The sequence below is a fragment of the Tenrec ecaudatus genome, chromosome 6 (genome assembly GCF_050624435.1).
Source record: "Tenrec ecaudatus isolate mTenEca1 chromosome 6, mTenEca1.hap1, whole genome shotgun sequence".
NCBI classification, from domain to species: domain Eukaryota; kingdom Metazoa; phylum Chordata; class Mammalia; order Afrosoricida; family Tenrecidae; genus Tenrec; species Tenrec ecaudatus.
Genome location: NC_134535.1, coordinates 171,820,754 through 171,845,193, shown reverse-complemented (window position 1 = coordinate 171,845,193; position 24,440 = coordinate 171,820,754). Strand labels below are relative to the sequence as shown.

General features: G+C 48.0%; 1 protein-coding gene across 8 annotated transcripts in view; it reads left to right on the top strand.

Moving 5' to 3' along the window:
• The window catches only part of PRTFDC1 (phosphoribosyl transferase domain containing 1), a 118,264-nt gene that overhangs the window by 73,047 nt on the left and 20,777 nt on the right, over positions 1 to 24,440 (top strand). For all 8 annotated transcript variants that reach the window (XM_075552517.1, XM_075552522.1, XM_075552518.1 and 5 more), the window contains exon 4: positions 17,586 to 17,651. In XM_075552517.1, the coding sequence (XP_075408632.1) occupies positions 17,586 to 17,651 (66 nt within the window). The remainder of the gene's footprint in view (positions 1 to 17,585; positions 17,652 to 24,440) is intronic.

Genomic DNA, 24,440 nt, shown 5'->3' with positions numbered 1-24,440 from the left:
CATGGCTGTCACCTTTGACATTAACTCACTGCCATCAAGTCCGTTCCAATTCACAGTGACCTTATAGGATGGAGTTGAATTGCTCCATTGCCTTCCCAAGCTGTCACCTTCACAGGGGCAGACAGCCTCATGTTCTCTGGGGCAGCTGGAGGGTGAGAGGGCTGACCTGTGGGTTATCGGTGGAGCGCTTAAAACACTGAGCCATGGGGTCCATCCATGGGCATTCACAGACGGTAAAACCAAAGCTGGCTCTGTTTGGTTTGTGAGTATCCCCAAAAGTAGGATTCGTGCAAACTGCCCTTTCCCCACGTGACCAGTTTGTGAGGGGCCTCGTGTGTGTCCGCAAGTCAGTCTGCTAACTGCAGTAAGCCTGGGGGGGTGTGCTGCAACCTCCCGCACCGCACTCCCCACTCCACTCCCTGCCTGTCCGGTGTCAGCCTGAGGCGCCTCTCATAGGCTCAGCAGGAGAATGGACTAGGTGCACGCCTCTTGTGAAAATATGTTAGGCAGGGTTCTCTAGAGAAATGAAACTAGGGCACTCATGATTTTATATATATATATATATACTTATATATATACTTATATATATGCTTATATATATACTTATATATATATATACACACACACACACACACACAGCGAGAAGGAATTGAACAGCTAATTAGTCCACACAGGAGTACAGAGAGTTCAGTTCAACTCACTCCCATGGAACAGTTAATATACTGGAAGTCCTTCAACTCACATGGGCTGCCAGATCCAAGGTCAAGGAAGCAGACAGCAGTCCTCCTTGGGCCAAAGCAAGCAGAGTCTGCCCACAGGCAGTGGGCAGCAGAGTGGGTCAGCAACAGTCAGTAACTCGGGAGTTTAGCGAAGCAGGCCCAGATGGGATATCAAATGCAAGGTGACAGAATCCACCAGCCTCAAGCTCAAAGTGATGCACACACCAGCAGCTGGGTGAAACAGGTCTCAACGAAGCCTCAAGCTCTAGCAACACAATCCACTGATTGGCCTGGCCCACAGGTAGTGTAGCTCACAGGTTGAGGCAGAGAAGCTGCTACAGTGGTAGCACATACGCTCCAGCCTGCTCTGATCACCAGTGAGCAAGAGAGGAGGGCGGGCCTTGCAGAGCCATCTATCTCTTTGCCCTCCAATGAAACTGCAACCTGATTACTCCCACATGATCCTACTGGCCAGGTTAACACAGTACACCTACCTATCACAGTCGGTGTCTGCGCCAGCGATGTTCCCAAGCACCAGGCCTCCTAGGACCAGGGCAGGACCCACGTTTTCACAGAGAAAAAGGGCAGCTCGGCGTGGTCACCTGGAGCTCCTTCCAGTTCTACACACATCCTACTTCTGCCCTTAACCCAGAAGCTGGTCCGCTCAGTTCCCATCTCTCACGGGGTCCATGTGCTGTGCAAACGGAGAAGCATTCAGCAAGTCCTTGGCAACCGACCAAAATGTAGGCGGTTCGGCTCCAGACAGAGACACCTCCAAACAAAGCCCAGGCGATGGCCTTCAGAAATACCGCGCTCATCAGCCTTGGCAGGGAGCGGGGAAGCTAATGAGATCTGGCTCTGAAAACCAGACAGCCCACGCGCATGTGCCGGAGGCACCAGCCTTGGGCCTTTGTTAGGGCCAAATCATGGAAGCAAGCCTGACTTTCAGAACACAGGAGCTCCATGGGCTATCTCACTGAGAAATTGTCTTCAGGTCGTCCCCGCCTAAAGCACAGAGCCAAGACCAGCTTCCCCAGATGGCTTTGCGGTCCTCCTTAGGAAATCCAGCCTAGGGCAGGGTGGGTCAGCCTTGGTAAGGAATCTTGCCCTGAAACCAGTTGCCGCTGGTTGACTCTAGCTCAGGGCATGCCCTGGGTGTGTTGGAGCAGAGCAAGGCACGGTAGCATGTTCAGTGATGGGTGCTTGAGCATAGATTGGCCCCCTCGGGTGGACTGGAACCTCCGTACTCTCTGGCAGCCTTAGAGCACCGTTAGCTTCTTGCACGAGCCCCAGAAGTCAGCCACACTCTTTCTAAGTCAGCGTCGCTGCTCCCTGCTTCCTTCTGCCTCTCCTCCCCCAGGCTTCCGCCAGCAGATGGGCCAGCACAGCAGAATCTCATTTCCTTCGGTGTCCTGGAACTTCCTTTGCCCTGCGACTATAAAAACATTTATTAGAGAATCATTTATCCTTTCAGGCCCATTAATGAAGTCCAGGTTCTGTTTGTGTAATGTGGACGGGCAGATGTGCAGTGTTGTGTGCTACTTTTAGATGAGCCATGCTGTTTACACAGCGTTTTCCCAAGACCACCCAACGCATTGCGCATGCCGTCTTCAGCTACTCCCAAGCCCGGCCCCCAGAGGAAAAGGGGAAATGTAATGACTCAGCGCCCCACCCAGTTTTGAAGACATGACTCAATGCCGAAGGAATTTGCAGGCCTGCACTGCCAATCAACATACCGACATCAAATAAACCATCGTTCCTTCTACTGAAAAATGAAAGGGGCTGCAAAGGCGTCCTGCTCCCTGACCTCCACGTTCACGTCTCATTTGGTGCGCGGAGCCGTCTGAGCAGAGACCACCAATCTAAGAAATAGTAATAGAAGATGAAGCATTTGCTAGCTGACCCCACCCCCACCCCAAGTCTTTTCGCTGTCCATGTATTCCATCCGCATTGCCTTTCTCCTCTGGCTGTCTGTTTTGCTGAGAGCTATCGTGGGTGACTTCACAGAATCTGTTAAACTCTCCCCCATGCTTGTGTGTATCGGCATTCAGCTTGCTCCTTCCTTTAGCTCTGAGAGCCCGGAAGCAGGTTGTCTCCATTTTCCAGATGAAGGTAAGAGGGAGAGCAAATGAGTCTGCCGGCTTGTCCCTGGGAGTTACTTGTAAAGTCAGTTATCGTTATGACTAATTGTACTCATTCTTTCTGTGCCCCCCCCCCGTCCCCCCTGTGTCATTGTGTCTACTCTGGAAAGCATTGCCTATTTTCAGACTAGGTTGTGTTGGGTCACATAGCCATAGCCATGTGTAACTCACATGAAAAGATATATGTATGCTAATTATGTTACATTATAGTTATACCAAGATGTGAAGATACATGGGTGGCTGAAACAGGAAATCATACTCTCCCCTCACTTCCTTCTGCACAGACTGATAAACCTTAGTTGTACAACCAACTGGGGACTTACTCGCATGATTAAATAAAAGGAAGTACAGATCAATAACGTGGAGGAATAGTCTGAATGATAAGTGACACTCCTGGTGCTTAGGCTGGCCTTGCCATTAATTGCCCTTATAACAAGAGAAAATCCAATTCAGTAAACAATTAGCAGGGACTCATTGTGGGTCTTGGAGGAAAGCAACCAGATGTCATTCTTTAGAAGTGGCGATGGCAAGAGTCTGTCTTGCTTCCTTTGGACACCTCACCTCAGGACAGAGCAATTGCTAGAAGGGGACGTGGTGAAGGGAGGGTCAGGGAAAACCAGTCACGGCAAGTCATTTCACTTGATTGCACGATCAACTGCCATGGAAGCAGCAATCAAGAAATTAAAGAATTTCATATACAGAAAACCATGGAAGTTGGGGAGTGATGGGGTGCTGATAAGAATAATTGCAAGAAAGAAGACAATGTTCTAAAATTGTGCAGATGGTTGTACGACTCTTTTGAACATGATTGAACTTTCGGATTGGATTGTTTGTGCCAATAAGACTGTTTTGAAAAAAGAAATTAAAGAATGTAATACATCGAACAAATGGCCTCTTTAGAGTATTGAAGGGGAAAAAGCCAAGAGGTGGCTTTGAGGACTCAGGTGTACTTTGCCCACGCCGTAGCATTTTCAGTCTCCTCACAGGCACGCGAAAGCTGAATAATGAGTAAGAAAGATGAAGAGTTGATGCCTGTGACTAGTGCTGGCAAAAAATACTGCGTGTACCATGGCCTGCCCGAAGCGCAAGTCGATCTACCTTGGAACCAGTGCAGCCAGAGTGCTCCGTAGAATCGCCGATGGCAAGACTTAATCTCACGCACTTGGCTGTGTTATTAGGGAGGGCCAGTCCCTAGGGAAGGACCTCACGGGCGGGGGGCAGGGGATGGAGACCCTCAGAGAGGTGGATTGACACGGGGACTGCAACAGTGGGCTAAGCACAGGAACGTGTGTGAGGACGGTGCAGGATCAGAGAGAGTTTGAGTTAGAAACAGACTCACTGGCAACTGACAACAATAATAATCCTCAGTTGTTTTCAAAACTCTAAAGGGAAATGGTGCATGCACAATGACTGGGGAGTGCTAGTGGACCAAGACTGCATTGAGGAGGCTAGCTGCCGTGGAAGCCCCCGCCAGCTGATGGTGCTAATGGGCTGCGGGTTACGTGGTATTTTATCATGAGAGCGCATCTGGATTTGGATGTGTGGGACAGTGGTGTGACCGAAAGATGGATAAACTGGCTTGAAGGAACATCAGCAAGAGGCAAAGGTCATCAAGTGCCTGCATCTAAGTCAACAAGGTGACGGTGATGTGGGTGAAATAAGAGGTCCTGGATACTCCCAAGTCTGGCCTCGGGAGCTACAGCACCCCAGTACCTGAGATCATTGCTAGGCGTCAGAAGAATCCGTTTTTCATTCTGCAAACACCTCACCGAAGCCACAGCAACAGGTCCAAACCAGGGTTCCAAGAGAAGGATAGACTGCCCCAACTGTCCGACTTGTTGTCACTGAGCTCCATGATGTGGAAACAGAATCTGAGCTGAACAGCAGGCCCAAGCCAGGGCCCAAACAGAAGGATATCCTGTCACAAGGTTTCAAGCCAAGTTCATGTCACGCAAGATCGCTGTCTCTGTCTGTAAACAGCACTTCCTCTTTACTGGGTTTTCTGCATAATTCAATTGAAGGAAAGGCCTGCTCCATCTTTTTATTTTCTCTTCCCGCCTTTCTCTCTTTTCTTTTGGGACATTTCTTCATTATTCCTATTGGCCTATAACGTTTGTTGTGGTGGTGGTTGGTTTTTTTGTGTGCAATTTTATTGGCGCATAATCTACATATCATACAATTCAATAGTTCAATCATATCAAGAAGAGTCAACAGCCATTCCCCCCAATCAATTGTAGAACATTTTCTTTTTCTCATGATTAAATCGCTTTTCAAATGAGTTGTGTAATCACAATCAGTTCTAGTGCTTCCTCCCCTCCCCCCTAGCATACATTGCTTGCTCCCCCAAACTCCTCACCCTCCCTGTCTCCCACCCACCCCCACCCCTCCCTCCCCTATAAACCCTTGCCTCAGTGATTATCTCTGTGCATCTACAGGAACCCCTGTGCTTCACAAACTGGAAAACCCAATGGAAACAAAATACAGTGGTAAGGAGAAAATAATAATACAAAGATTAAAACCACAAATAATGAGTAAGAAAGAAAAGACCATCCGCAATATTGAAAAGGCTAGGGATGAAATTCTTGTCATGGAGCAAGCGAGACATGCTTGCACCTAGCATGATGTCAGGTTGGGTCCACAGGCAGGTCAACTGACCACGTATCAAGTTCCAGGCAGTCTGATCGCGATGACAGTGATCTCTAGCTGACGGTAAAGCTGTTCGATACCTTGCCTGTTGGCCTGTTTCCTCTTCGTGTCACCGTGGGCCTTTCTTCCAACCCCACATCCCTTTCTTTCTCAGAAGGAGCAGACCTTTCCCCTGTCAGGCGGGGGTAACTCTCGGAGTAACCGTGCCTGTCTTGGAGACTGCACGGGGTAGCACGCCCATCACAACCGCGTAATCAGCCACTGTTCTAACACAGAAACCTTCTCTGTGGAGGAAGTCACATCAAGTTTGCAAAATGAGCCCGCCAGAGTCAAGAAACGGCCGATGGGAAAATACCTTAAAAAACGCTTACGTTCACATTTTTAAGGGTTCAGAATTCACGTGTATTTTGGCATTTATGATTTTAAAATCACTGAGAGCCTAAGATACTAGTAATGTCAATACAGACATCTAGCCGCGATGGGACTCCATCCGACAGTATATTTGTCAGTCTTCCCATCTCCCTTGTTCATCAAGTTAGCTTCATTTCTGTGCCTCTCAATTCACCTTGACAGATGTTTTCCCGCATGTATTTGGTTCTCATTTCTCTTTGTCTCCCATTGGGCAGTAAGCTCCATCAGGGGTCTGAATAGCCCTGCTACTGTCGTAAGTCGGCCGGGCGCTAACCATCTAAAATAGAGCTAACATAAGCACTCACTACAGCCCGGTCATACCGAATGCCACCATGCCGTGTTCTGGGGATGCAAGAGTGAAGAAAATAGGCGGCTGCACAGTAGTTTTCATTCCAGCAGCAGTTCTCATCATCCCAGAAAATTCCAGTCAGATTGTCAACGCCCAGGTGGTTCACATGCAGGTGTGCACAGAAGCTTATAAGCTAGGAAAGCTTCCTGGATGAGATGATGTCTGAGCCCCAGTCTAGAAAAAAAGAGGTCACCTTGTGACGGGAGACAGCAGATGGTGTAAAATAATAATTTATCAAGGGTTCACGACGGTGCAGGGTGGGGGAGGGAAGGGAAAAGAGCTGAAACCAAGGACTCAAGTAGAAAGAAAATCTTTAGGAAAGGATGAGAGCAACATATGTACAAATGTGTTTGCTACGAATGATGTAGGGAATGTTATCAGAGCTGTAAGCGCCCCCAAGAAAATGATTTATGAACAATTTAAAAATAAATAAAACTAAAATTTAACATTAAACAAAAAAGAGTTCACCTGGTGAAGAAAGGTAGCGAGCTGGTCATTCCACAAACCTGAAATGGCATGACCTACCATGAGTGAAGACGTGGACGAATGAAGTGGCAGGCTGTGCACCGCGGGGCTCCATGGCCCTGCTGCCGAATATCATCCCATTGATATGCATCCCACGTCATTGGGAACCTTTTTGTTCATGAGCTTGTTCATTGTCGTGAGACAGCTACGCATGCACAACAGAACTAAGAGGTCCCTGGTCCTGCAGCCTGCGCCGTCTCCAGGGTCACGAGTGTGTTTGAGTTCATTGCTGAGCTCCTTGTGCTGAGCCTTCCGACCTAGAAAGCTTGTCTTCAGCACCGTATTGGATACGATTCTATTGTGATCCATAGGGGTTTGGTTGACTAATTTTTGTAAGTAGATCACCCGTTCTTTCTTCTTGATCTGTCTTCATCTGGGAGCATTGCTGAAATATTTTGACCTAGGATGACTTGTATTTGAAATACCAGTGACATCACTTTCAACGCCATGGAAACACACAAGCCCCCAGCATATGACAAGCTGACAAGCAAGTGGTGGGGTGTGGTAGTTACATCATCTGGTGTCAATTTGGGACTGGAGAGGATTAAGAGTGAAGGGGTGGAGTCTAGTCTGTCAATCCGATTATAGCCAATGAGGCCTCTGTGGGCATGGCCTTCCCCTGAGAATTCTGGGGACTCCTGTAATTTCCTCCTTGGAGGCAGGAGACACTTCCTTCTCTATGCTGACTCCCTGGGACAAGACACATGGCTGGTGCCAAGCCCTGGGAACTGGAGAAGCCACATGGACCTACCCTGATGCAACCAGACTTCTGGAGCCGGAGAAGCCATGTAGAGAACCCTACCAGCACTGAGATGCTTACAACACCACTGTATCCACAAGACTTCCAACTCACCGGCCTGTGATCCTTCTGCGTTTGGCATCATTGCATGTATTTCGTGAGTCTGAAGAGAAATTTATAGATTGGTATCGGGCATATGGGCTAATATTGGACTTGATCTGGACTGGGCTGGGGTGTTTTCTCAATATCCAATTGCTCTTGTTTACAAAGCTTTTCCTTCTGTGCATATGAGTGTCTGAATTTGTTTCTCTAGTCCACCCAGACTAACACATGGTGTTAATAAGTGGTACAAATGTGTTCAAATTAGAGTACCTGATGGTCTCCAAGGTAAGACTGCAGGGGAGCCTGGAAGTATATCAGGAACCTAGACATTTCAGATCTTCTACCACCACCTAGTAAAGCAGTTTCAACAAGATTCACTCCTTGCTCTCAAACCAAAACCAATACTCACTGCCTTCGAGTTGATTCCTGCTTATAGTAACATTATAGGGCAGGGTAGAACTGCCCTTGTGGGTTTCGAAACCATAACGCTTCCCAAGAAAGCCTTATTATCTCCTATGGAGCGACTGGTGATGTTGAAGTGCTGACCCTAGGGGTGAACAGCCCAATGCATAACCACTAGGCTACCATGGCGCCTCACTCTACTGACTACTAAGTGGTTCTATAGAATTACCAACAAGGACCTGCCTAGGGCTAATTCATGTAAACATGAGTCTGAGCATGATCTTTAGGTGGCTTCTATTGGGAAAAAATGGGCAAAGGCAATACATGGGAATGAAAGAAGCAATCCCCATTTAAGGGCTCCACTGACGATGGGCGCTGAGGATGGGAGTCACTGAGAAGCCACGATGAGTTTGATTTTAACCAAGCCTCCAAGCACAATTCAGAGTGCACTCCGATGGCAATGGAAGGACATCTGTCCTTCTTCCCCACATGCCAATGGACATTTCAAGGCTAATCAGAAAGCCCACAGCACACATGTATTCATAATGTACTGAGTGGACCGGCAGAGGATCACTCACAGATGTTCGTTAGGCAAGTTTCTTAGGATGAAAGGTAAACGGTGGGGAGACTTTGTTGTTGTTGTTAGTTGCCATCCAGCTTTCTCCCACTTGTGGGCACCCGGGCCTGCACCACCTTGCTGGTCTTTGCTTCTGTAAGGCCACTCTTGCGGCTGTTGTGTCCTGCCATCTCATGAAGGGTCCCCTTTGTTTTAGTGAACCCTCCCCTTGAGCGAGCAGGATGTCTTTCCCTAGCAGCTGACCATTCCCAGTGACATGTGCAGAGTGAGTGAGGCCAGGTCCTCCTGCCTGAGGAATATCCCAGTTGTTCTGGCTTGCCCATTCTTTTGGCAGTCCGGTGTGTGCTCACTATTGTTCTCCCACATGATTTGAATGCATCGATTCTTCTGCTTTCCTTTTCATTGCCCACCTTTCAACATGCACACGAAGCCACTGAAAACACCAAGGCAGGCATCAGGTGCATCTTAGTCCTCAAAGTGTGTGTTACTCTGGATAGACTGGAGAAACAAATTCATGGACACACACATGTGTATAAGAAAGGGGTTTATGTACAAGAGCAGTTGACTGTTGAGAAAACATCCCAGTCCAGTCCAGAAGTCCGATATTAGCCCACATGTCTGAAACCAATCTATAAAGTCCTCCTCAGACTCACGGAACACATGCAATGATGCTGAATGCAGGAAGATCACAGTGGGTGGGAAGTCTTGTGGATCCAGTGGCGTTGTAAGTATCTCAGTGCTGGCAGGGGTCTCCACATGACTTCTCCAGCACCCAGGGCTGTTATCACAGTAGGTCTATGTAGCTTCTCCTCAGGGATGTCTCTCAGGGAGTCAGCCTTGTCAGTAGAGATAATCCAAGGGAATGAGCAGAGAGAGTGAGTGTGTGTCCCCCACCTTCAAGAAAGAAATACAGGAGTTCCCAGAACTCTCAGGATAAGGCCACGCCCTCACTCTACCCCTATACTCTTAATCTTCAAATTGACACCAGGTTGTGTTAACTACCACAGATATGAACCATGCAACTTGGTCCCACAGTCCTGGGATTCCACAGAGCCTGTTCACCCAGTCTTTATATTCTCCTTTCCCACAACTCACCCCACAAAGGTAAAAATATATTCCCAAACAGAAACAAGCTTAGAGGCCATAGTTATTTAAATGCACTCACTCACTCACTCACTGCTGTCAGGTGGGGACCTTATAGGACAGGGTAGAATTGCCCCCTATGAGTTTCTGAGGCTCTAACTCCTTACTGGAAAGTCCTGTCTTTCTCCTGAGAAGCAGCTGGTGGTTTGGAACTGCTGACCTCGACGTTAGCAACCCAACTCTTAGCTACCACACCACCAGGGTGCTGTTTAAGTGAACACGAAGTTAAAAAGAACTTAGAGCCATTACAAGAGACGGAAATACAGGAACTTGATCATTTAATTGGGGGGGGGGAGGGTAGTTGATTTTTTTTTCTTCAATCTATATCAAAACTCACTGCCATTGTGTGTTCACCTTTCTAATACAATCACTGAAGACAAATGGGTGCATAAGCAAATGTGTTGAAGAAAGCTGATGGTGTCCAGCTATCAAAAGGTATAGCATCTGGGGTCTTAAAGGCTTGAAGGTAAACAAGTGGCCATCTAGCTGAGAAGCAACAAAGCCCACATAGAAGACGCACACCAGCCTGTGTGATCATGAGGTGTCGAAGGGATCATGTATCAGGCATGAAAGAACAAAAAATAAAATCATTGTAAATGAGGGGGAGTGCAGATTTGGGACCCAAGACCCATCTGTAGACAATTGGACATCCCTTACAGAAGGGTCGCGGGGAGAAGATGAGCCAGTCAGGGTGCAGTGTAGCAATGATGAAACGGACAACTTTCCTCTAGTCCCTAAATGCTTCCTCTGCCCCCTACCCGCACTATCATGATGCCAATTATGATACAAATCTGGTTAGACCAGAGGATGTACACTGGTACAGATAGGAACTGGAAACATAGGTAATCCAGGGTGGATGATCCCTTCAGGACCAGTGGTGAGAATGGCGATACCGGGAGGGTGGAGGGAAGGTCTGGTGAAAACAGGGAACTGATTGCAAGGATCTATATATAACCTCTTCTCTGGGGGGTAGACAACAGAAAAGTAGGTAAAGGGAGACATTAGACAGTATAAGATATGACAAAATAATAATAATTTATAAATTATCAGGGGTTTGTCAGGAAGGTGGGGAGTAGAAAATGAGGAAGTGATACCAAGGGCTCAAGCAAGCAAATATTTTGAGAATTATGATGGCAACAAATGTGCTTGGCACAATGGATGGATGTATGGATTGTGATAAGAGTTGTATGAGCCCCCAATAAAATGATTTTTTTAATGAAACATAAAACAAAAAAAGAAAGTAAATGTTTAGAAAATGATGACGGCAACATATGTACAAATATGCTTGATACAAATGATGTATGGATTGTTATAAAAGCTGTAAGAGCCCCCAATAAAATGATCTTTTAATAAAATAAATAAATAAAAAGTAGGGGGTGGCAGGGAAAACCCTCACTGCCCTGGATTCGGACCCTTACAAGACAGAGAATAACTGCCACTGTGGGTTCCCGACACTGAGAGTCTCTAGTCGCAGACTGCCTCGTCTTCTCCCGAATCTGTATCATACTTTGGGTGAAATAAATCCAGCAGATGTCAGTGCAGCTAATCTGGTTTGTAGCAAGGGAAAGGGCCGTTCTGGTTCTTTCTGCCTTTGGCCCTCTTCTTTGACCCCAGGCATCTGGAAGTGCTAAGGGATACAATGAAGAGCAGGTCCTATATGACTGGTCTCTGGGTGGTGCAAGGGGTTTAAATTCTCCACTGTGAACAAAAAGGTTGGAGGTTCAAGTCTACCCTGTGACACTGCAGGAAAAAGGCCTGGGGAGTTACTTGCAAATAAAGTCTGCCATTGAAACGTCTTACAGACCACCATTCTCCTCTGACATTAGCCTCATGGCAACTGGAACCGGGGCACTAGCCCGACCTCTTTCACTGATTGGGGAATTCTACAGGACTGGGGGAAAATTTTGAGATTTTGTTAGATTGTTCCTGTATCTGGCTCGGTATCAAATGTTCGGATTTTAATGCAATCTTTTTTGAGTAGTTGGCACCATTTTAATCAAGAAACTCACCAGCCCAATCATTATAACTTCTCCTGCTGAGTTAGGGTGGGGGTGGGGTGGGGTGCTGTATTAGTCCAGGTAGACTAGAGAAACAAATTCATAGACATTCACATATGTATAAGAATGAGCTTTATATACAAGAGCAATTGAATATTGAGTAAACATCCCAGACCAATCCTGATCAAGTCCATAAGTCCGATATTACCTCATATGTCCAATACCAATCTATAAATTCCTCTTCAGACTCATGCAACACATGTAATGACACCAAATGCAGGAAGATCACAGACTAGTTGGTGGAAGGTCTTGTGGATCCAGTGGCAGTGTGAGTATCTCAGCACTGGCGTGGCATTCCATGAGGCTCCTCCAGCTCCAGGCTCTATCATAGCTCCATGTGTCTTGTCCTCAGGAAGACGAAGCAGAGAGCCTGTGTCCTGCCTCCAGTGAGCTATTTCTCTCCTTTGTGCCTCCAAATATGCTCATCAAGCTGTGACCTGATTGACAGGCTAGACTCCACCCCTTTGCAAGTTGACAGATGATGTAACTACCACAGTTGCTTTGTACCCCTTCCCATTGTGGTAAGATTACTTACTAAAAAGGTTTCTGAACACAAGGGGATAACAGGAAGGATCCAGATGGAAAGAGCAAGGTGTAGCCACCTGCAGAGGCTGAGAACATGGACAGAGTTTAAGCCGCGCCCACTTTGCAAAGAAACGGCCAGGAGTGGGGCCTTTGCTTGGTGTCTTTGCTTTTCCTTCTCTGGTTCCTCAAAAGGACAGGATATTCAGAATATTTATTCTTCCTTGCTTACAGTTTACTAAGCCATCCAAATTCTCCGTGGGGGGAACCGCCATGCCTGCTGAGCTGTCCCGCCGTGCTCTGTTCAGTACCTGGAGACCAGCTTATGTAAACGAATCACTTTCCGAAGTTTTCTTACAAAGATGACCTGGACTGAATGTCAAAGATATACTTTACCATATGAATAAATCCACGAGGCCTCTCTCTGCGTGTCTACTAATATGTTAATTCTCTGCATCATCTGTATGTTCCCAGGACAAGCAGGAACACCCCCTCCCACCACCCCGCAATCATGTTACCTCCTACAATGGGCCTTGTGCTTCAGGGGGTGGAGAGGGGCACCCCTGACTAATATGTCATCAAGCAGTCTGAGATTGCACTAGTTCCTTCACTCCTGAGCAAGGCCTCTTGGGACAGGTTATTTACATTCTTAATGCCTCAGTGTCCTCCCCTGAACCGTTCCTCATCTGATAGCTGTCCCACTTCTGTGGGAGAAAGGTGAGGCTTTCTGCTCCCATAAACAGCTACAGTTTTAGAAACCCTAACGAGCAGGTCCAGTCGGTCCTGAGATGAGTTTCAGTTTTCCTTTTTTGTTGTTGTTATTCTATTTCCACTGAATCATAGACAAGGAGAACTCAACCCACGTGTAAACTCTTCTAGAGTACAGAGGACAAGTTGAATAATCTCCTAACTCACTTTACAAAGCAGCTCTGATTTCACCTTTAAAATCCACAAAGATGGTCAAAGACCATTAGTAGACCCATCTCTCTTATGAACATAAGGGGGCAGCCCATGTAAAATCCCATCCAATCAAAACCAATTGTGTTTTAAAATACCAATGGTCCAATGGCATTGGACCAATCCTAATGGTTGAAAAATCGTAATGGCCCAATCTTAGGAAATAGGATGGTCTAGCATTATAAAAATACCACTGTGAGCCACCGTAGGTTGAACACAGACAATGAATGGCATACCCTCCTAAAACGCCGCTGAAACGAGAATACAGAAATAAACCAGGTAGAAGATAAAATGGGCCCGGGACAAGGGATGTCCACCGTTTTTAGAAGGAATGTGGTGAGGGAGGCGCAGTGACTCGGCAAAACCCAGCGAGCGAGCATCTAGAGGCTACAGAAGGAGAAGCCAAGGACAGGCACTGGAGGCCTGCCAGAGAATTCCTCAAAGGCCCAGACATGCGATTCACCGGTTCTTAGAAGGTGGAGTACAGCAGGAACCGGGCAAAAACAGCAGGGCCAGTTAAGAACCTATCATTGGAGAAGCTGGAACACTCGTTTCCTTTCCTCCCCTCAGCGGGAGACAAAGGTTTATTCTCTGGAGTCCTTCAGCCAGGGAGGCTCTAGACTCCAGTTTACCAGGAGGACTGAGGAGGGGCCCGAAATGACTAATGCCTACCTACCATGAATACCACGGAGTCCCTGGGGGTGGACAAGCACCGGACTGCTGGCGAACCAGTAGGGGGAAATGAGACAATTTAAAAAAACGATTCTGGGACACTTGACCCTATACTTAAAACCACCAACCAAACCCACCCCACACAGCTTCCAAGGGAGGAATCTTTATGGAGGCCATGGACGCCTCTTTCCTCTGAAGAGCCACTGGTGGATTGGAACCACCAGTTATTATATCTTATCTTACACTCCCCGGCGTCTCCCCTCACCCACCTCCCCATTGCCCATCTCCCAGAGAGGAGGTTACACATAGATCTCCGAGATCGGTTCTCCCTTTCTACACCCCCTTCCATCCTGGTGTCGCCACTCCTGCCGCGGGTGTTGAGGGGTTCGTCTGTCCTAGATTCCCTGTGCCTCCAGATCCCCACTGCACCGCTGTACATCCTCTGGTATAACCAGGTCCGTAAGGTAGAATTGGGGTCATGATGATTGGGAGGGGAGGAAGCGTTCAGGAACTAGAGGAAGGTTTTGAGTTTCATTGTTGCTACACTGAACCCTGAGTGACCCATCTCCTCCCCACTACCCCCCTGGAAGGGATGTCTAGCTGTCTACAGATGGACATTGGGTCCCCATCACACACTCCCCCTCATTCACGGTGATGTGATTCTCACCACCACCCCTCCTTTGTTGTTTGAGACCTGGTCTCCTCTGCCCTTCACAATTACCTATGTTGGTGTGCTGCTTCCGTGTGGGCTTTGTTGCTTCTGGGCTAGATGGCCGCTTGTTTGCTTTCAAGCCTTTAAGTCCCCAGACGCTACATCTCTCAGTAGCTGGGCACCATCAGCCTTCTTTACCACACTTCCTTATGCACACTTTCGTCTTTAGCGATTATGTGAGGAAGATGATCACACAATGATTCTTTTTCTTTCCTTGGTGTCTACTACATGGTCCTTTCAACACCTTGTATTCACTTAGGCTGTGTGCTTCTTCTCTGTGGGCTTTGTTGCTTCTGAGCTAGATGGCCGCTTGTTTGCCTTCAAGTGTGAGGCTGTAAATCTTTACAGGAACAGACAGCCTCATCTTTCTCCCGCAGAGTCACAGATGGGTTTGAACCAGCAACCTTGTGGTTAGCAATCCAACGCTTACCCACGGCTACCAGAGGTCCTTTGGGATAAGTAAGGCCTTCTTAAATAAGATATGCAAGGAATTAATTGTGTGATTTCAAGCCCATTAGTTAACCTTGCTGTTTTGTGTTTTTAAACTGTAAAATGGGATTGATAAGTGTTGAGATATCCTGAAAGTTAACTCTGACCTGTCAGAGTACAAATCTCATTGGTTACCATAAACTTACTGGTTTAGTGGTTGTGTCTAGGTCTACACACCTTAGTCCTCTCGGGGTGTTGACATTGTTTCCTGCTGCTATGAACAATATAACGGACCCTAGTGTCCAGAAATTCCCTGTGTTAACATCTATGTCTCCATACTTCTAGAAGGGACAGAGGAAATGTTTTCTGACATTTTTCCAGGTCCTAACCCACTTTTGATGTGTGTGTATGTGATGGTGCAGTTAAAAAAAAAAAGGCAGTGAATTCTGAATGGTGTCTGCTTCTTCTCCTTTCAAAATCAGTTCCTGTAGGAAATGATGAGCTGTATCTCAATTAGTGGGCACCATTCAAGACAAAAGGACTTAAGCAATGCAAGCTACTTGCTGCCTCTGCTTCCCCTATGTCCTCTCCGCCCATGGTGGGGATGAATGCTCTGCAGAAGTGGACCGCACGGCTAGAGTCCTCATTCTTGGCTTCCCACGAGAAAGAATTCACGCCGAAGCCTAGTTTGTGATTCGAGTGGGTTTTTATAAAGGGTAGGAGTTTCAGGCGTTACAGTAACTGAACACAAGCCCCCCCAGGGCACTGCACCCCCACATGCCGACCTGAGGCCAAGACCAGACCAGTTCTGCCTTTTGGGGGCCTTCTGCTGGGGGTGTGGGCAACAGTAGTGGTTGACCCCATTGGCTGAATTAAGAACACCTGGCCTCGATTGGACCAATCCAGATGTGCTGCCCCCTAGCTGCGGGGAGAGGGGGAAAGACCTGAATTTGGAACATGCTCAGTAGACACACCTGGTCCCCGCTCTAGCTCCCTAACAGAACAAAGACAAAAGATGTGTCACTGCTGTGGACTGTCATGGGCCTGTTGGGTTTTTTTCTTTTCCCTATGAGCAGGTCCATGACAAAGTCTAGAAATAAAGTGTTATGTCTAGATATAAAATCTCTCTGTGTCTCAACCTTCAGAATCTGATTCAAACAACCCAAGATCCTCCCTAAAGAAATGCCTTCACTTAAATAGCTGGAGCTGCAGGGTGTTGAAGGTGCTCAGCGCCCAATCAGAAAGTTGGAAGGTTGAGTCTACCCAGTGGCCCCGGGCAATTTCCTTCTGAAAAAGCAGCCATTGAAAATCCTGCGGGGCACAATCCTACTGACACAGGCAGCGTCTTCGCTGTGAGTCAGCACTGACTCTGCAGCCAGTAATCCCTGGTAGGCAGCATATTCCCGGAGACCCAGCTGGCTTACAGGGGTGAGGTCTGACTCCACCTGAGCCATGGGCAGTGTACTCCCCACCTGGCCACAGTCAGGGAGGAAGGTGCTGAGCAGGCAAAGCCACCCAGGCCCTTTCTTGGCTCGGTGGGTACCACATAGGATGCCTTGATGGCCTTCCCGCCCCTCACGTTGGTACTTAGTCTCACTGTCAAGTTAAGTGATCGTCGAGCTTTGTTCCAGACCTTGTCTTCAATTGCCCTCCGGTCGGCAGGGAGGCTCGAAAGCACCTAAAAAGCACACTGCCCGCCTCTGTTTCCTGTTCTGCCTCCAGGTTATCCTGTGGTGATGCTCACAATGTAACCGTCTGGGGTATCTTTGTTTGGGGTGAAGTTTAATTAGGGCGGGAAAAATGAACACCATGGAAGCATTGTGAGCTTGATAAGCCTCACTTCTAAAGGGATTTGAGAGGCAATAATTGTAACTGCTTCGAGGCCTCCTAGTCCTGGAGCTGCAGAGAGCTCCCGAGGCCTGGCCAGGGGCAGAGGGCTGCAGACACCCCTGCTCGCTGGCTTGTTGTATTTGCCGCCTCCATCCAGTGAGAGACTGGACCACAGAGGGCCTCTGGTCTCTCTGGGAGCCAGAATCTTCTGGATCACATTGCTCCCCGCCCAAGGGCCTGTTGGCAGAGTTGATCAGTCTTTGGTTTGCTCCTGGCCGTCCGAGACTCTAGTGCGATCCAGGAGTGTGACTGAGCATCTTCTCCCAATCCATCTGCTTCAGGATAGGCTCAGCCATCTTCCAGAGGCCTTGGCTGCAAAAGTAACTTGCTTTGCCTTATTTTCCCCTCCAGGCGCATTCTCGCTCTTCCTCCACACACCACCTCCCAACCCCCACAGCGATTCATTAGAAAGCCTGCTTCCCGGTAACCCTAGGCAACCGTGGATCTGCCTTGGCTATTTGTGCTATATTTGCAAGGCTCAGTCAAGCCACTCACTGGGCAGACGGGCAAAAGCTCTAAAGATTTTCCTGCACAGTAAAAAAAAAAAAAATCTTCATCCTCTGTTTTCCTTTCTTTCTTCTTCTTGTTTTAGAATGACCAGTCCACGGATGAGATGCAGATCATTGGAGGTGACGATCTCTCCGCACTGGCTGGAAAGGTTCGTGGAGGTCACTTTGCTCGCGGGGTACATACTGATGTCATGGGGAAGTCGGGGACCTCCATTTCAGGTCAGCACTAGTAAGACATTGCAGACACTCTCCCGGCTTTGCTAATTCATGCAAATGGGTATGCGACCCCTTTTCAGCATGTCTGCTTTGTGAAATGCTCCTTTCAGAAAGCCTCCAGGAAAGGAGGCAGGCCCGGTCCTTCTTCCCCAAGCTTCCTTCCAACCGCCTTTCAGAGGATCTCTGATTACAAACCCCTTGGCACGTCTGGTTCCCTTTGGTCCATTTCCACTCTGCCCCCAAAGAAGCCCTCTTTTCTGTCTCGGTCTGCCTTTCATCGCTCGCCTGTGTCTCAGCACATGGAGGCTCCAGCAAAATGTGTGAATGGGTTTATCGAGATGTTTAAAATTTGGGGGTGGAGGGATTATACACACACACACACACACACACACACACAGGAAGGGCTTCAAAGAGTTTTGTGGGAAAATCCCAATGCCTTGTAACCCGTCTTCCCACGAACGTGTTGAAGCCCCTTGTGAGCACCAGGAAAGGCCTCTTAAGCGCCCACGTCTCTCGTGCCTTTTGGTTTGCTGCCAGTTCTGTGTGAAAAGAGAGGCAGCCCTGAGCCCGCCCGATGGTGCGCCAAAGCCCTCCGGTTTTAACTTGGGGTTTCAAACGTGCCGATAAACACGTGAAAGGCTGGTCTCTCCCCCAAATAAACGCACTGCTGGAAAGGGGCGTCGTCTCCCGGAGCTGATGCTCTTCGCGGCCTGTGGCTGAAAAGCAGGTCCTGCCAGGGTGAAAGCCAAGTAGGATTTGGTTGGGTCTTTTTGGTTCCCCGGGGCTGAGACAAATCTTGCCTTCATTCCCGTCGAAGAACCTCGCCGATCCTGGTAAAAGGGATCCGTCGATTTGACAACCTTGGCCTCTGCTTTTTGAGGTTGCTGTGGTTACGCGATGCCTGGCTACGTAAAACTCCGTAGAAGGGCGAGCCTGGCAGGGCAGAGCCACACAGGCGCTGAGCAACTGTCCGGAGCCACAGAGCCAGCGGCGCAGGCTCAGGGCTCATGGCAGTCCCGGGGGTGCGTGTTGAATCCCTGAGACCTCAACTGTGTTGGTGCCAGTGCGTTGCTGGCCCATCGTTTCTTAACCACACCGGCTCATACAGTCCCAACCTGAAAGCTAAACTGCTCACGCAGCCTCTAGACATTCAGATCTTTCAGCGGGCTGGGGGCGGGTGCTCCATGAGAAATGACTTTAGCACAATCGCGTTTGGCCCTACCTTACACATTGGTCATGCCACACGTGTCGTCTCCCTGGGGCTTTGATAGCGGGTGTGTCAAGGTGGTGACATTTCAAGTGTTTCCAAGTGAACCTTTCACTTCCAAGTGTTTACAATGAACCTTTCACAGGGGATCGCCCGATTCATAATAGTAGCAAAATGACAGTGATGAAGCAGCAACAAACATGTTATGGTTGGGGGTCACCACCACATGAGGAACTGTATGCAAGGGTTTCCCAAGGTGGTCGTTAAGAGAGAACAGCCTCTCCCAGAAGGGGTCGGTGGTTGTGGCTCAGGATTTTCCTCCTGTCAGAAATGATCTCTGGGCAATGCAAAAAAGGAGCCCAGCTGGCACTGTGCCTAACGTGCTGGGCAGCTTGCTAGCAAGCTCGGTGCTTCAACCTACCAGCTGCTCCTTGGGAGACAGACAAGCCTGTGAAACTGTGCACTCCTGGAAACCCGATGGGTTAGAATCAACTTGAGGGCAATGGGTTGCGTTGGGTTGGGTTGTGTGCAAGAGAACCCTGGTGGCACAGTGGGCTGAGTGTTGGGTTGCTCACTGCCAGGTCCGCTGTTCAAACACACCCGCTGCTCTCGGATAGAAAGACCAGGCTTTCTGCTTACGAAACAATTTTACCTTCTCAGAAACCCAATGAGCAGTTCTACTTTGTAATACAGGCCCACGGAATGGACTCGTTCAACAACAGTGGGCTTGTGTGTAAATGCTTAACATGTTGGATGGCTATTAGACAGGTGGGGGGGGGGGGTCAAGTCCACCCAGAGGCTTAGACGAGAGGCCTGACAAGCTACTTCAGACAACCAGCCATCAAACACCCTATTGAGCACAGTTCGACTCAAGACATACACCGGTGGCCATGAGTTTTAATCAACTTGCCAGAACTGGTTTGGTGGTCTGTACGTATGACCCGGAGCCCCATGTGAAAGGAAGGATCCCAGAGGTTCAGAAAAGATGGGATTTGTTTGTTCTTTTGGCAGGCCATGGTCCTTTCAATATTCTTCTCCAGCATCATAATTCAAAGGCATTGATTCTTCCTTAGTCTTTCTTATTCAGTGTCCAATTTTCACAGGCATATGAGACACCTGAAAATGCCATGGCTCGGGTCTGGTGTACTTTCATCCTCAAAGCAACACCCTTGTTTCCCAGCACTTTAAAGAGGTCTTGTGCAGCAGATTTGCCCAAGGCAATGAGTCAGTTGATCTCTTGACTTCCTACTACCTACAGCAGCAAGTTCAAGTTATAGCCTCTGCAATATTTAGTATCAGTACGAAGGAGCTGCAAAACGTTCATGGGAAAAATCCATGATCTTTCCATTTTTTCCATGACACATCTTCATGTCCCAAATAATAGTGGGAACATATGTATTGTTTATCAGAAATTCGCATGTAACTGGGCGTCCTCGATTTTACCTGGCAACCAAGGATCCCATCTCCTGCCATGACATGTCAGTCTTGTAGGATCTAACCCTGTTGTGGCACACACTCACCCCACCACTGGGCTCATCTCCCTCCTGCCAAGCCATCCTCCCAGCTGTTGTCTCCACCTGGAATTCCTGTGCCCATATCCGTTGGGTCTCAACCTGTCTCCTCTGGAGGAAGGGAAGCCTTCCCTGATTCCTGTCTAGCACATTCTCCACGCCTCCGTGCTGTCCCATCAGTGGCAATCCTGCTATCAACAGCCTGTTTCCTTTCAAGTCCGTACCACAACTGGTGGGGTTCCCTTTTGACCGTGTTGGTATTGTTCAAAATTGTTATCGGGAGCTCATACATTCCTGAGTTCAAGCACATCGAGCAGAATCGTCCATTTGCTACCACAATCCATTTCAAGACATCGTTTTCTTCTTGAACTCCTCTCCTCCCCACATGTGTCCTCCAGGCACCCTGAGTCCACTTGTTGTCGCTCTAGGTTTATCCGTCCTGGGTTTCTTAGACCAAAAAACATGACAACCCTTCAAGAGGGCTACCCTCAATGGGAAAAATTCATCAGAGGTAAATCCCAACATGGAAGAAACCAACGTGTTGGAAATCAGATCAGGCTCAACGTGCATCAGAGGGGGGTCGACTGACAAGGTTTTAACCGTTCGAGTCAGGTGTATCCTTTTGATTCCTATCGTCATCTCTCCATCACTCTGCTTGGCACCCAGTGTCTCCCCATCCCTCCATTATGGACAGAGGGAAATCACTGGTGGCTTATTTCCCGTGTCGATCTCACAAATGTATCTTGGCTTCCACTGTCATCCCTAGCCTTCTGCAAATCAGAATCTCACAATTTAAGCTCTGATACTGTTCCCACCTTCGGTTTCAGGTTATATGATTTACAATCCTCGGTGTGCTTCTTCCGTGTAGAATTAGCTGACATCTCACTTAGACAACTGCTTGTTTGGAAACAAGCCTCTAAGACCCCAGATGCTATTTTATCTGATAGCCGGTCACCATCTAATTCCTTCACTGCGCTTTGCTATTGCACCCATATTTTCTGATAGGGTTTTATTGTCTGCCTCACCCCCATCAGTATGTAAGTCCCACGGGGACAGAGACCATGCCTGTCTTCTTCACTATTGTATCTCCAACCCTGTGTACAGTGCCTGGTCCACAACTGGTCTGCATACATACTGACTGAGGCGAGAGTATCCGCTTCTCACTCTCTCAGAAATCTGCAGGAAGCTCTTGACTGAGCTTGGGAAAGGGCAGCATGGCAGAGGAAAAGAGGCGAATGCAAACCTCCCTGCTTCTCCAGGAGCTCAGCCCGCCAGTTCTGTCTAGACATGGCTGAGAGCGGTGCTGAGTGGGAGCGGACTCTCTGTAGGGGCAGAAGGACTTTGGTGGCACAGGGGGCTCAAAGGGCAGAGGAAGGAGGTAAGTCCTACACAGCTGAGGGTTGACAACATAAATGACCACTAAAGTTATGGCATTTCCCTTTTCTTAACCAAATAAAGGTATTCAATACTTGACCTGCGCTGTCCACCGATTCTTCCACCTTTTGGGAAAAGAAAGCCCCAAAGCTATCCATTTTTCTCTCACATTAAGAATTGGAGAAGACTTGAAAAAAAAATTTTTTTTTGTTCCGAATCTTCCCAGTGGGGCAGAGGGACAGGGGACTTAAAGGAAAAATGGTGATCAGTGGGCTTTGTTCTTGTTCCGCGGTTGCAGGCCAGAGTCTGACATAGCAGTAAGTATTTGCATTGGGTGGAAGAATTATTAGAGGTCATCATTTAGCTTTTATGTTCTCACACAGTCAAGGAGACCATGGTTACACGAGTTAAAGCGTTGGGCTGCTAACTGTAAGGTGGGCAGTTTGAACCCACGAGTTGCTTCTTGGGAGCAAAATGAGACAGTGTGCTTCAGAATCCCTGTGGGCCACTTCTACTTTGCCTTCCAGGGTCCCTATGAGTTGGAGTTTTCTCTTACAGTCATCTAATTGATCCACCAGTCACTGAATTCACGTTAAATAACATCAGGTCATGGAAGCCAGACACTCTGTGAGACATTTCCATAACTTTTCTCATAATCTGGTGTCAATTTGGAACTCGAGAGAATTGGAGTCTAGCCTGTCAATCTGGAGATAGCCAATGAGACCTCTGTGTGGGCAAGGCCTTCTCCTGAGAACTCTGGGAACTGTTGTATTTTTCCTCCTTGGAGATGGGAGACTTTGTAGCTGACGAGACACATGAAACTGTGCTAGTGCCCTGAGCTGGGGAGTCACAGGGAGACCCCTGCCAGCGCCAAGATGCTTACAATGCCACTGAATCCAAAACACTTCCAACCCACTGGCCTGTGATCTTCCTGCATTCAGTGTCATTGCATGTGTTGCGTGAGTCTGAAGAAGACTTTATAGATTGGTATCAGAGATATGGGCTAATATTGGACTTATGGACTTGATCTGGACTGGAATGTTTTCTGAATATTCAATTGCTCTTTTATATAAACCTCCTTCTAATACACACGTGCGTGTCTATGGATTTGTTTCTCTAGTCTACACAGACTAACACAACCCTTTCCTGGGGCTGAGGGAAATCCAAAGAAAGGATTCCTTGGGGTTGGTCTTGCTGTTGTGCGAGGAGGAGGTGGCTTTGTTTGGGACGAGAATGACATAGCTGAGGATGGCTCCGAAGAGGAAGAAGAAAGCAGGGGAAAGGAGGTCGAACACAGCAACAATTGTGAGGGTGACACAGCACTGAGTCTTGCTTCATTCTGCTGTCTATACGGTTGCCCTGGCATTAGGTATGATTTTTTTTTTTTGGTTTGGGGTTTGTTATTTTGTTTTTTGCTAGTTTCTTTTTTCTCTTTCTCTCTCTTTATTCAATCTTTTTGTTTTGCCTGCCAATATAAGAAAGGCATAGGAAGCAAGCCCAAGAAGAAAGCAACGAGACAAAGGTTCCAGAGGGACCTGGGGGGAGGAGGAGGAGGGGGAATGGAGCAGTGAGGCAACAATGCCATAGACAGGGGAACAACTAGGGAATTAAAAGCAACAACGAGGAGGACAGAGATTCGGCAGTGTTGGAGCAATAGCAATCTAGTGGAGAGGAATTACTAATCTGCAGAAGAAGGGTGAATAATGGTAGGAAAGAGAGAGGTAACAGGAAACAGGAAAGATCTAAGAAGCAAAGCTATGGATAGAGGTATAAGCATAGGTGTGCACTTATGTAAATATATTAATCCCTAAAATAGAGGTATTAGCCTATGTACATATATGTATACGGCAGTACATTGAGGAAGTGGATGAGCTTTGGGCCTCTGCTCAAGCAAGCCCTTTCTCAATGCAAGAACTCTTTGTTCTAACCCTGTGGCATTCTGTGATGCTCACCCTCCCGGCACGATCACTGAAGGCAAAGTGGGTGCATAAGCAAATGTGATGAAGAAAGCTGATGGTGCCCAGCTATCAAAATATATAGCACCAGGGGTCTTAAAGGATTGAAGTTAGACCAGTGGCCATCTAGCAGAGAAGCAACAAGTCCACATGGAAGAAGCACACCGGCCTGTGCGATCACAAGGTGTCGACAGAATCAGGTAACAGGCACCAGAAGACCCAAATTAAAACAAACAAAAAGCCATATTGTTGAGAACAAGAGGGGCCAGAGCAGAGACCCAAAACTCATCTGTAGACAATAGGACATCCCCTCACAGAAGGGTCACAAGGAAGGGATCAGTCAAGCAGAGTGCAGCATAACTCTGATGAAACACACAATATTCCTCTGGTTCTTTGAGGCTTCCTCACCCCCTACCACCATGACCCCAGTCCTACCTTTCACTTCTGGCTAAACAGAGCACTGTTTCAGATAAGAGCTCACCTCACACAAAATCCAGGCCAGATAAACCCCTCAGGAACAGAAAGAAATGGGAGTGGCGATACCAGGAGGGTAGGGGGAAGGTGGGTGGAGGAGGGGAGGAAGGGGAAACAGATCTCAATGATCAATGCATATTAACCAGCCCCCACGCCAGGAGGATGAGCAACAGAAATGTGGGTGGAGACAGCAGTGAGTGT